At 33.2% G+C, this 13065-nt stretch overlaps 1 protein-coding gene across 2 annotated transcripts; it reads right to left on the reverse strand.

The window, feature by feature from the left end:
- Positions 1-405: 405 nt before the first annotated feature.
- LOC101221624 (protein EMBRYO SAC DEVELOPMENT ARREST 30) lies at positions 406-9819 on the reverse strand. Of its 2 annotated transcripts, none has more exons than XM_031883386.1 (12): positions 9701-9819; positions 9496-9585; positions 8996-9201; positions 8824-8908; positions 5698-5768; positions 5512-5600; positions 5166-5409; positions 4699-4811; positions 4370-4460; positions 4134-4262; positions 1941-2494; positions 406-1159 (listed from the first exon to the last, which is right to left on the reverse strand). In XM_031883386.1, exons 3-12 carry the CDS (start codon positions 9155-9157, stop codon positions 721-723), a joined length of 1977 nt encoding a protein of 658 aa, XP_031739246.1. In that variant the 5' UTR covers positions 9158-9201; positions 9496-9585; positions 9701-9819; the 3' UTR covers positions 406-720. The 2 variants fall into 2 exon arrangements, with proteins under 2 accessions (XP_031739246.1, XP_004141204.1); XM_004141156.3 differs by having other exon boundaries at positions 8996-9317.
- Between the last annotated feature and the right edge of the window lie 3246 nt (positions 9820-13065).

Below are 13065 nucleotides of genomic sequence, written 5' to 3' on the forward strand. Positions count from 1 at the left end.
TACCTGGGCTTTCGAATGAAAAAAAAATGTTACTTTTAAACAAATTAGTTATATAATCTATTAATATAACATAATCCAAATTTTGTTATATATGTAAATTCTTGAAATATATTTGATATTGTAACGCAAAATAGAACAAAATCAATCAGATCTTTTGTAGCTAATTTAAGATTTTTTCCTTTTGTTTTTCAATATTTTACGAATAATTTCAATTTTGTTGTTATCATAACAATTTCACTGAATTCTTTTGCATATACAAATACTTTACTATATTTACAACAACACCCATCAAGGATTAAACACATAAATTTAGCCAAACATGAAAAATTATCATAAATAAGAAAGAAACGGATTGTGCAATAATATCTTTTGCCAAGTTTAAAGAAAAGTAAAAGAGAGAAAATGTTAGATGGGAAACATCATTCGAATTAAGTTCTATTATTTAAGTGACTAAAAAATGTAAAGAATTATATACTACCTGTATATGAAAAGTATTTTTCTGAGCATACTACAACTTCTCACTAGTAAATTTCTTCTGAGAAAAAAGAAAAAAGAAAAAAGAAAAAAAATGATACAACTATACTTTTCTTGATTTCAATGTTTGAGAAAAATGTTTATGAATCGCATGCACTATTATTTCCTATAAATGCTATATCCTCTACACAAAAAAAGAACAAAAATCTTCATTCCGAAGCCAATATCATTTCCACTTACCAAATTTTAGTCGTTGGGATCCATTTCCTCATCCTGATCAATGAGATTATCCAAATAGCTTTTCCCACTGTCGTAATTAGATTCTGCTTGTTCCGATGATTCAATCTCTTCATCCCACTTGTTATCCCCTTCCTCAGCCGAGTCCAACGATTCAATTTGTTGACCATCTGACATCCAGTCAGGGCACTTCTCTTCGTCTCCATAAACAGTTTTGTCCTTCTGCTTCACAAGATGAACAGATGCTTCACCACCAGAAGATAATCTACAGAAGCATTCTGGAAGTGGATGCGACAAAAACGACGTAGGCTTCGAGAAGATGGCCTGTTTTATCAGGCCTTCCTCACCCAAGCTCTTGTTGAGATGCTCCTGCACTGTATGTGTCCAGTTATGCATCGGATGATACAAATTATCACGGGTAATGTTCAAAACAGTTGCTAGGAACTTCCTGTTAAGGAAAAAGAAACCGTCAGAGAAGAAAAAATTTCATCGCATATCTGCTCCAATAATATGCATACGTTCAACATAAACAAGAGAATGATCCGAAACTATAGTGCATATTGACCAATCAATATTGAAAAATTCAATTATACACAAATACAAATATACAATGCATCTTATTCTCGTTTTGTTCAAATGTAAACTCATTGTACTTGGTCAACCAGAACAGTCAACTGGAGCACATCTTAATTGGTTAACCATCGATTAGGAGGTTAAAAGGTTCTTTGATCTCCAATACTGAGTTGTCAAACTAAAAAGGAAATAAAAGAAATAGACTCCCTGAACATGCAATAGCATGCAAACATTCACTTGTACACATAAATTAGATTCCATAAAGAATCCAAAACCCATGTAAGACTGGACATCGAACTGTTGTTTTTCGCAACTTCCAAACATAGGAATCAAACACTCGACATCCATATATTTTGCCTGAATGTACCAAAAATATATCTCTCAATAATTCCTCTAAGATGGATGCTTTTTATAGGAAAATAAATCCCACTAGAACCAGTATCCAAAAGATCAACGGGAAGAGTTAGATCAACTTAATTAATAACTTGCCCAAATAATGATTTTTGTAAAATTAACAATTAAGTTAATAATTAAGGGATAATTGTGTATCTATAGGATTTATGAAAATGAGGATTTATTAGAACTGTTCAAGACCTTTTACAACTATAAGCTAATAACGAATGAGCAGTGGTTCATCATCAGATTCCTTAATATACCTGTCAGGTCGATAAGTCCTAGATGAAGAACTCTCATATAGTCGTTGTCCCATGACCAAGCTTGAAAAATCTGGCCAACTGCTACCATCGTTGTTAAAACCCGGAAAGAATGCATCAGCTTCAAGACAAACCATGTAATCAAGAGCATCCAAAAGTAACCGATGGGCTTGTAACCTCATATCCATTGGTGAAGGGTCGGGTTCTTTATCAGTTTCTGTAATCCAACCATACCACCCTTCTTTCTCATGACGATAGATAGGTCTATCTGGAGGGGGAGGAAGAGGTCTTGGCCGAGGACCAGCCTTGTTCCACTCATCTTTTAGTTGTTGCTCACTTTTAGAAGGAGGTGGCCGATAAAAATCAAGAGGAAGAGTGGTCTCAGGTCCAAATATGGAAGCTAACTCCTCCTCACTGCAAAAAGAAGTGTGATCGACCAAATTATTAAACATTGCACGCAGAGGGATCAGCAATCGCTGGCCACCAAAAGTTTCAGACCCTGCTACATAAACAATTGTTTTAGGAGGATATCCCATTGCCCGAAGGAGAACCCCAACCTGCAAAAATTTTAACAGAAATAAGTTGTCAAAATGTAACTCTTTCCCTGCTATTTGAAGACTAAAAAATTCAGTGTAATCACTAAGGGAACGTTTCGGCCTCTAAATCACTATTTCGTAGCACAGGCCAGGGCCCATTCAAATGTTTTGAAGATTTGAGGAAAGAGAATCTATAGTAAAATAACAGAGTGCAATCAGTATTCCTCTGTACTAAGACTAAACTTCACAAATTAGACCAATAGAGAATCACAATCATTTCTTCAATAAAAAAAGAAAAGCTTCCATTAAAATAAATAGAAGCATGAAGTAGGGTGAAACCAAAGATGGAGCAATGAGGAAAAACACCCACCCTCAAAGCCAAACAGAAAATCTACATACCCCAGGCCCAGTTGATTGAATTCACATTCTAACATATTTTTTGGAAGAAAACAACATGCAGAATGAGGGATTTCGACTTCTAACCTTGACCTTAGTTGAGTAATTCTCATGTTGGCTATTCCTTGTACAGATCACAAGGAACAATTTCTTACATGACTGTCACAATTTCTAAAAGTACACAGTGAAGTGCTAGAAATAGAGAGATGCTATAAGTAGTGAGCTGGAATACAAATTTCACAAAGAATATTGTATCACCTAAAACATCACAAGCATCAAATACAAAGAATTGCCTATAGAAATTTAAAGTGCATCCTAACCTTTATGTCTACACTTAAATGCTCGAGTTAAATCCTTGTCTGAATGCATAAGTAAAGCATGTTAATGCAGTGACAAGCAAACAAAATACCTAATAGCTATACAATTAAAAAAAACAATAATAAAAAAAAGTAACTCTAAAATTGAAAATGGAATAATCGCAGCCAAGCGTAAAAGAGCACACTTTATTTAAGCTAGAGTTATCTGTTAATGTACAAAAATTTAACTCGACAGAACATCAAGATCCAAATATGATACCATCCAAAAGCATCCATGTTAGTTCTTAAGAAGAATGAAAAGCCTGATTCATGGATAAAAAGATCCTTTCACTTATTTATGTCCCAAATAACTGGGTGAAATGATATCAATCATTTATCTTATCAAATCTTCAGGTATTAGATCCCAAACATTGTTTCAAGAGACTGAATATCATTTAAATGTAGGAAGCACAAAAATTTAAACTAGAAGAGATCCATATAACCAATTGGAAGTTTGAACTTCTAATTAGCAACTAAATCTATAAACCATGACATTCTAGAGACAAATTAGAACTAGATTACCCAGCCTTCAGAACCACAGGTATCCAGTTCATTTCTGCACAGTTTACTTATCCCATAGTCAATTATCTGTGCTCATAAAATTTAGCATAACAAAACTTATGATATATTAAGATATTTAACATCTTCAGTAAGTAATAATCATAGTTTGAACCAATTATTTCAAAGACTTCAACATTAACTCCTTAGCCCACTCAACTACTGAACTAAATCAGGGTGGTCGTGGTCATTAAATATCAGCTTACAATCTTTGTATGGAAGCCTAGAATATCTCCAGCTGGTTTGTCACTTATTTGGTAATCAAAGTATCAGTCAGCAATAAAGGGATATTTATATTTGACAGTACGTTGTGCTTAAAAAGTGATTAGTCAAGAGACTCAAGCTCAAACCTCTTCAGGCATCAGAGGGCAGGCACCATTATCTCTCTGTTTGCGAGAATCCACACTCAGTTCTTCCCTGATAATCCCTTTTTTTATCATCTGTGCCCTTCGATACTGAATGAGTTCAGTGTGCACATCCTAAAAAAGTACAACTCAACAAAATGATAAATAGCACAAACTCATTGAGAATCAAACGTCATTTCCCTTGTCAACTATTATGCATAAAAACGTTCTCAAACGGCTACCTGAAAGAGTTCAGCACACCCATGGTATGCCAGGATATCTCTGATTAATCCAGGATGAAAAGCAAGGAAAGGTTGGCCCCAAGCTCGTAGCCTGTAAATTGTGAAGATGCACATTTCAGGATTCCAGTATACAAGTCTATGATATTAAATCATCCACACAGCATCATGGAGCATATATATATATATGCAGATGTTATCTTTCCAAGTATCTGAACAGTATATAAGTCTCTGTTTAATTAGTTTTCTTTCCCATGCTTATAGTGCAGGAAAAAAAACAATAATAACAAAAATAAAATAAATCTACATCCAGTGCACAAGTCAGAAGATACCTCTGCACTATTTTCTTTCCAAGCATCTGAACTTCTGGCCGGAAGTTGAGTGCATGGAAGGCGACCCTGCATCTGAGTCTTTGTAGTTCAGACATGCCAGAAGGAAGGGTAGACTGGAGATAGAAAATATGAAAAATGAAATTCCTCAATTCGTGTGTAAATTGTCCATACATTCAAATAAAATATAAAATAACAAAATGAGTGAAAAATGCAGGAAATTTGCATCAGTATAGAAAGCCTACAAAACTTCCGCTGAAAAATTATCAGATCACAATAAAATGTCAACAAATAAACTAACATGGATGATGATACGCTCCATAATGTTCTTGTGACTGATGTTTTTAGTCAAATGGTAAAAGCTACTAGGGATGACTTTGTACAAGGTTTAACTTTCAATGAAGACAGATTTAAACCATTTTGTCATCTTGATATCACATAAAAATTTTGAAGTTCAGAAGAAAAGCTACCTGCAGACATCCACCATCATAAAGAACCAATCCTATAACCTTGGCGCTCTTCAAGCTTGGAAGAACTTTTTGAAGATAATAGCTAGGAGAGGCTGAACTTTTGGGTTTAAATATAGGGAACTCGTTTCTTTTCCTTGAAGTCTTCAAATTATCCGGCAAACTTTTCATGACAAGCACATCATTTTTGAGATAAGATATGAATTGTTCTTCGTTGTAAAGATAAGAAAAGCTCTTGAATCTGTCACTGGACAATTAATAACATGCGTAAGCAGTAAGATGTAGATCACCCCCATATAGAAACTAAAAAGGAAAAGACAAGTATTGACTAGCATATCAATCATTATACCTGATGCCTTTAGCACGAGTACTTTCTTGAATCTCAGGGAGAACAAGAGTTGCATTCAGTAGCCTAGCTATAGCAACCAGATCACAGATCTAGAAAATTAAAAACTATTAGGTTAATAGTTAAAACTCAAAGTTAAAAAAAAAAAAAAACAAGAAGAAGAATAAACGTATTTTCTTAATATCTTACCGAAGATCTTATATTTGCAAAACCACCAAACACTTTTGCATAAATGAAACCATTACTCTGCTCACTTGGGGCTGCAAGGAAAAGAGATGATTTAATTCACTAAATCTACTCCTGCTTGCAGCAGTTCAACAAGAAAAGAAAAAGGGAGAAAAGGTTAAAACTAAAGGAAACAAAGAAGAAGAAATTTGAATTCAAAATAGAAAGTCAAGATCACATGAGTGGGAAATATATGATGCGTGCATATGTATAAAGGAAACAATGTCACCACATCTATCAAAACAAGTCAGATTTTTTCTTAAAAGTACACAATTTTTTAAAGGATACCACACTTTTCATTATTTTTCTTTTTTGGATATCCGTGAATGTCCAGGCTAGTTTACGCATATCTCGACTAATCTCACAGGACAACCTGCTTAACCCTACAACATTAGGGTGTCAAGGTAACTCATAGGAAATTAATTCCAAGGTAAGTGGTCACTATGGATTGAACTTATAACCTCTTAGTTAGTTATTGAGACTATATCTCATTTTTTACCACTAGACCAAACCCATGATGATTCATACCACAATTTTTATTAAAAAGATGAAAATAGGCCAATGCTCCAAGATAGGAGAGGAAAATCAATTACACAAAACTATTAATCCATTTGGTGATGAAAATGTTTACAAGAACCAAGATTTGGGTGGAGCCCAACAAATTTTTCTAGATTTTTTTCTTTTCTTTTTTCTCCTTTTTTCTTTTTTTATGTCCATGAGTGTCCAGGCTCACTTACGCGCACCTCGACTAATCTCACAGGACAACCCGCCAAACTCTACAACATTTGGATGCAAGAAACTCGTAGGAAATTAATTCCTAGGTAAGTGGCAACCATGGATCAAACCCATGACCTCTTAACTATTGAGATTGTGTCTATTTTTTACCACAAGGCCAACCCATGATGGTCCTTTTTTTATGAAAAGATTTTAAATGATCAAATCTTTTCGCAAAAAAAAATGAAAAGAGACTAATGTTCAAGGATACAAAAAGAGACTAAACTGAAAGATAAAAACTGCATATAAGGAATAATGAAATAACTAAGCAAAAGTTTGAAAACTACAAGCCAACATCGAAGCCAAATGATGCTCTAAAAAAATAGTCCGACAACAATAAATATATTGACTTGAGACCCCTTCAAAGAAATTGGAGAGATGACACCTTGAAGAAGCCCTTAACAAGCTGAATCAAACCGAGCAAGAGAGCTTTGGAAAGAATTCTGAATAATGCGATGATTTCTTTCCTACCAAATGTTTATAATGGATAGCATTTGCAGCATTAACCTAATTTGCAGCATTCTGGAAAACCTTGTTTAATTTTGTTTTGAGAAGTTTTAAGAGTTCTCAGGTCAGTCGTTTAATCTTTTCACATGCTCATCACAAGGATCCTAGTGATATGATCATGGAGTTCTTCGTCCATTCACCCTCGAGAGAGAAGGAATGTTTTTCATGCCTTGCTGGGGTATGCACTTTATTGTGGATGATTTGGAGAAGCGGAATGCTAGGGTGTTTTAAAATGTGATCTTATATCAAACACTTTGCTAAAATGCAGAGAAAGTAAATAACCCAAGAGATCCATTTATTGAACTGTGGAATTTCAAAACGTTGATTGAATCAATGAACCTATTGAACTGTCTCATGCCTCTGTGATATTAAGTAAAACGTTCATGTGCTCACATAGTGAATTAAAATCTCCACAAATACACCATGCATCTGTGCAGTAATCTGAAAGGGAGAACAGTTCTGGCCACACAAATCTTCATTCTTTGTAACCATTTGGACGTATACATTAGCCCTTCTACTGACTCTAGTGTTGTCAAAAATTTTGTCCCACTTTATTTATGAAGAAGTGGTCTAGGAGTGATCTAGAGGTTGTGCTCCCTTCTCTAGACCAAGTGTATTTACCATTTTGAAGAGGAATTTCCAGAATGTTGATTGAATCAATGAAACTATTGAACCGTCTCATGCCTCGTGTGTATCTTCGAAAGGAAAACATTCATGTGCCCACCTTGTGATATTAAAATCTCCACTAATACACCATGCCTCTGTGCAGTAATCTGAAAGGGAGAACAGTTCCGGCCATACAAATCTTCTTTCCTTGTAATCATTAGTTACAAAAACGTTCCCATTTTCCTAACAGTTCCAGAGAAAAATGGAGCCAACAGATTGTGTCGGATTGGACCCATTGCTAATTTTGATAGAAAGACACTCTTAAAATGCTTTCCTACAAACAACCAACAATTTCAAAGAATGTTGATTTGAGCTTCTGCTAATTGTTCATAAAGCAGGCATCGTTTATCCTCCCCATGAGTATTTACGATAACTACGTATCAAACCTCCACACCCATTTGGGGACCAAAGCAGAACCTCCTGACATGAACACTCCACCCCCTCTTATGACAAGAGACTATTTCCCGACCAAATAAATGATTACTCAAATCAATACTCTCACAGGTCCCAGAAAAATCTCTTTCAAGAATTTTAGAAACTTTAGTTGGGTTCTTGAACGAAGAAAGAAAACTTTAGTTGGAATTGTTCGTTGATGCAATTCCTCCTCGATGTGCAATTTGTTCAAGCCATGCGGATTTTGAATTAAGTTTCATCGATGATGGGAAGACTTTTGGAAGCTGTTGGTGGCAGCTGTTTTTTCACCATTGGGTTGGAAAGGGATCACCGTATTTTGAGATACCTTCTTTGACACTATCCACAGTTGACATTAAAACCCCTTTGGCTAGTTTTGGAAGTTTCCTCCTTCTCACTGTTGTGTCAGGACATTTTTTACTAGAATTAAAACCTTTGTTTCTTTACCCACACAAACACACTCAAAACTTAAATTATTAAGCTCTAATCCGGTAACCAAATGTTTGCCTTTTAAACTTTAAATTAAAGGATAATTTACAATCTAAATAAATTTTTTTGGCTGAAATCATTTGAAACAAGCTTTGAAATAAGACATAATGAAACTTAATGAAGCATATGCTATCTGGTAAAAATGCTAAACTATCTAACCATTTCATAGTAAGATCTTTTTTCATAAAAAATTAACAATATAAATCGTCGGATCCAATCATAAAAACATCAAAATTCCATTACCATGATAGTTACTTCTGGAGTTGGTATAGGGTTGCAACGAAGCTAATGGCTTAACAGCTCCCCACAACTTCTTGCTCCTATAACCCTGCGGCAATTGATGCAAATTAAACTTAGCACGTGGCCACAAAATGCAGTCAGAGAATAATAACTGAAGTAAGCAGTTGATGCATACCCGCCCACCAATAATTGAAGTATTCAGCATACTAGCCATCTGGGTGTAATATACCAAACTAACACTCGAGGATTTTGCTATAGAGAGATGAAGCAACAGAGATGCCAAAGACAAGACAAGAACGAAAAGAGCAATCCATTTGATCTTTGATCTGAACACCATCTTTGCTCATCCAGTACCAATAGCGGTTACAATTCCACTATATCCTAATACCACATGCAATGCAATAACAATTGCAATTCATATTCAAATCGAAGATCCATTTGCCGCAAGCATCAAGAAGTAAGAATCAATGCAAATGCGAGCATTCAATGCATAATCCCTAGAAAGCAAAACCCAAAAAGCAATTTCAATTGGGGTACCGCAAAAACATACAGAAAACCAAACCGACAGCAAAACTGATGCAGAGCAACAGCAGTTACATCAGAAAGGGAATACCAAATCCCACGATCTGAAAATGCAAGCATGGATTTGAAGAAAGAAAAAGGTACGAAACTAACCTTGAAATCAGTGAAAATGGATTCGAGCACAAACAATCAAATCGAGAACCAAGCAGGAAATGAAAGAAGAAACACGTATTGTAGAAGCAACTGAGAGAGAATGGAAGAAGGGGGAGAAATGACTGAGTGATAAAGAGTGATAGGATAAAGAAGAAGATCAATGGAGAATCAAGAAGCTGTGGCAAAAAGGGAAAGATTGGATTACCTGAAATTGAAGAAAGAAACAAAGAAATGGTAGTTTTCAAATCAGTAATCGTTTGGAGAGTGAAGACATGTTCATTCGTTCGTTCGTTTATTCTATGAACCATATGATGTTTACTGTTCACTACTTACACTAACTCAATGCTTTTTTTTTCTTTTTCTTTTTTCTCTTTTTTAATTTTTCCATTTTCTTTCTATAGACAAAAAAAAAATATATAGAGTAATTTACGTATAAACATAAAAAAAAAAAAATCCAAAATATTTATAGCACCAATAACAAAAATAAGAAAAATCTGATAATAGAGTCTTTCATTCTAAGCATCACAAGGCAATGTATGTTTAGATCGAATAAAGTAAGACGAAACTTTTTCATCTCAGATAATCTCAGTGCCACCAAGGCTCAAGATCCAATAACTAAAGAAAGAGTTCTTTCATTCCAAGCATCTCGAACATTAACATTGTATACTCGAGATCATCAAATGAACTATAGACATAATTCTTTCATTTTGGTGCAACTAAGGCCTGAAATCGTGTATCATGATCTACACAATTGTTTAAATTCGAAAGTTATCATTTAAAATGAAGTACAAGATTGTATAGATCTACACTTCTATCTTTCATCTCGGTGCATTGTATGTTCGATATCGAATAAACTAAAGACATAATTCTTTATCCCTAGACATTCTGGGACACGGTTCGAGATTGTGTATCAAATCGATTGTGTTCTACACGATCGTGTATCGTGCATGTGGCCGATTTATCTCGTGTTGATGGTAATTCTTGTACTTTACATTGTAGGCATGTAGGCTTTTTCGTTTTTAAAATTGTTCCTCTCAAATCCGTAGTTAAATTTTCATTTTCATATATTGTTCGAATTTTAAAATATTGGTCAACTAGTATTTAAATTTTTTTATGTTCAATATTTATAAAAGAAAAAATCGAGCATAAGATGCTTCTTACATTACAAAAATTATAGGTTAATATGGAAGTTTGGGATAAGCAAGGGAGATTCACATATTCTTCCTATCTTTCAATCTTCCCCTATTTCTCTTATCCATTCATCACACAGTATCAAAGATTTGAAGACATGAATGGCTAAGGTACTCTTTTAACTTGGGAATAAGATTTAGACAAGTTTTTCCTTGAGGTTTTATGTGTATTTTATAGAATATTGTTGTTGTAACTCTTGGTTTTTGAGCATACTATAATGGAGTTATCTTAATAGATTTGACATAGAGGTATGATTAGGAGATGAATGTACAATTTATAGGTTGGTCTAATGACTCTAATCCTTTAATTAGTTCTATATTCATAATCAGAAGGAAATTGCATGCTGAAATTGGACTACTTTCTAGGCTTAGTGACTTTAGTGGCAATTCTAGTTTAGTTTGATGGTTTGTTGTATAATAACTTTAGTGAGTTTGCCTTTGGTTTCTCTTCTTCATGTATTTCTTTTTTATTTTTTCTTCCTCATAGTTTAAATTCATTTCATACACATTATAAAAACAACTATGCATTCCAATAGGATGAAAGAGTGAATTATTTGTTTGTTTTCAATTCTCGTAATTGTATGAAATGCACGATCAATCCATAGTGTAATATTTTCAATTTTTTTTCTAAAATTAGTATTAACGACCGATCTCCTCTTTTTAGATTTTCAATCCTATAGAGATTTTAGTTTTTTTTTTATCACATGACAGGAAAAGAAGATATAGAGTCATATTCAAACCAAGATGATAGTGTTTCTTGCAATAATTGATTGCCTCAAACAGATAAAAAAAAAACGGTGGATTTTACTATCCCAAGTTAGAAGGTCGTTGAATGAAAAAGACGGTTTTTATATTTGATCATGGAAACCGAAAAAAAAAAAAAACAACAAATTGTCTCAATCACGCTATATAACCTTAATTTGAAACTATTTTAAGCGAAATCATATTAACATATATTTGTGTTTATTTAGTCACCTTTCGTACCTTTGTCTCCTTAAAAACACTCATTATTTTCTGCACAAGATTTCTATTTATCGTCTAAAGATGTTACGTATATGTTTAGAAAGGTACAATTATCTTGTGATGAATAAATGATACTACACTTAGAATTTAAAACGTCATTATTAAAATTAATATTAATTGGTTGTTTATATTCTTGATAAAATTAAATAATGTCAATAATATATTACATTATTATTAAAGGAAATTGCATCAAATGACAAAAACATTTAGAAAAAAACAGTCTATGACACCTATTTTTGCATATTGCGAATATAATAAAATTAATTATATTTGACGGCTATTGTAGAGCTATCGAAGGACTATCAAATCATAGAGTTATTGACTTTTAAAATTTCTACTTTTACAATTTAGAAAATGTACTACATGAATCTTATTATCATAATTATTTTTTTTTGCTATTTTTGTATGGTCCTGTTGTTAAATACTTTTACGAAATGAAATTTACAAAATTTCTGCATACATATTTGTATGTTAACCAAAAAAATCTATTTGATTTTAGTATGCTCTTATACTAGAGAAAAAAATGGATAGATTAAATATTTTGTAGTCTAGTTTCGTATAAACTCTTTTGTATAAAATACTCTACTCTTCACAACGGGTTAGATCGACTCTTTGTAACTATTATAAACTAGATCATATCCATAATAGATAACTCTTTTATTTAGTTATGAAATTTTATTGATATTAAAATTAAAATTGATAAAACATTTATACTTTATCACGAATTTAATCTTTATACTTAATGCATGACATCCATTTAAACTATTAGTAATTGAAAAAAAAATCATTAAACAAAATTTAGAATCAATATACCAATAATCAAAACATGTAGATGTTTTAGATATAATTTTGAAATTGTTAAAAACTGTTCTATTATGCTCAAAATTACTCTAAAACACACCCTTAATCACAAAAAATAATTTGATAAATTTGCTATTTTACGCTTGTTATTGTAATGTTTTCGTATCATCAAAATTGGGTTTGAAGGATTAAAAAGATATTTTAGTACGGAATCGGATTTAAAGAAGTCATTAGCTAAAAGAACCCATCTTCATTCCTTAGAACCAAATAAAGATGACAGTCAGTTTAAGAAGGAAGCAAAATACCAATGACACAATCCATGTAGGGAACTACGAAGTTTTCTGTTTGTAAATGCTAACTTTGTGACTAAAACAAACTCTTTCAACTTTCCCACTTGTGTCATTAAACCAATTGTGTGGAACTTGTATTATGCAACTTCATAGAATTCATGTGATGCAAATACAAGGAGACAACCTTCAAGCTCGTTAGTTAGTCACCAAACAGTACTCAAAAGAGGAATCACGATAGAGATATGCTCAAAATTTTCAGTATGTAA

This window comes from Cucumis sativus, chromosome 3, assembly GCF_000004075.3.
Source record: "Cucumis sativus cultivar 9930 chromosome 3, Cucumber_9930_V3, whole genome shotgun sequence".
Taxonomy (NCBI): domain Eukaryota; kingdom Viridiplantae; phylum Streptophyta; class Magnoliopsida; order Cucurbitales; family Cucurbitaceae; genus Cucumis; species Cucumis sativus.

What these genes read in the sequence shown, in the direction of transcription:
- LOC101221624 (XM_031883386.1), bottom strand. Translation starts at nt 9,157, where the DNA reads ATGGTGTTCAGATCAAAGATCAAATGGATTGCTCTTTTCGTTCTTGTC. An exon ending in GGTGTGCTGAACTCTTTCAG is followed by an intron (nt 4,263 to 4,369) that starts GTAGCCGTTTGA and finishes GTACTTTTTTAG; the next exon opens with GATGTGCACACTGAACTCAT. An exon ending in GCCCTCTGATGCCTGAAGAG is followed by an intron (nt 2,495 to 4,133) that starts GTTTGAGCTTGA and finishes AAATTTTTGCAG; the next exon opens with GTTGGGGTTCTCCTTCGGGC.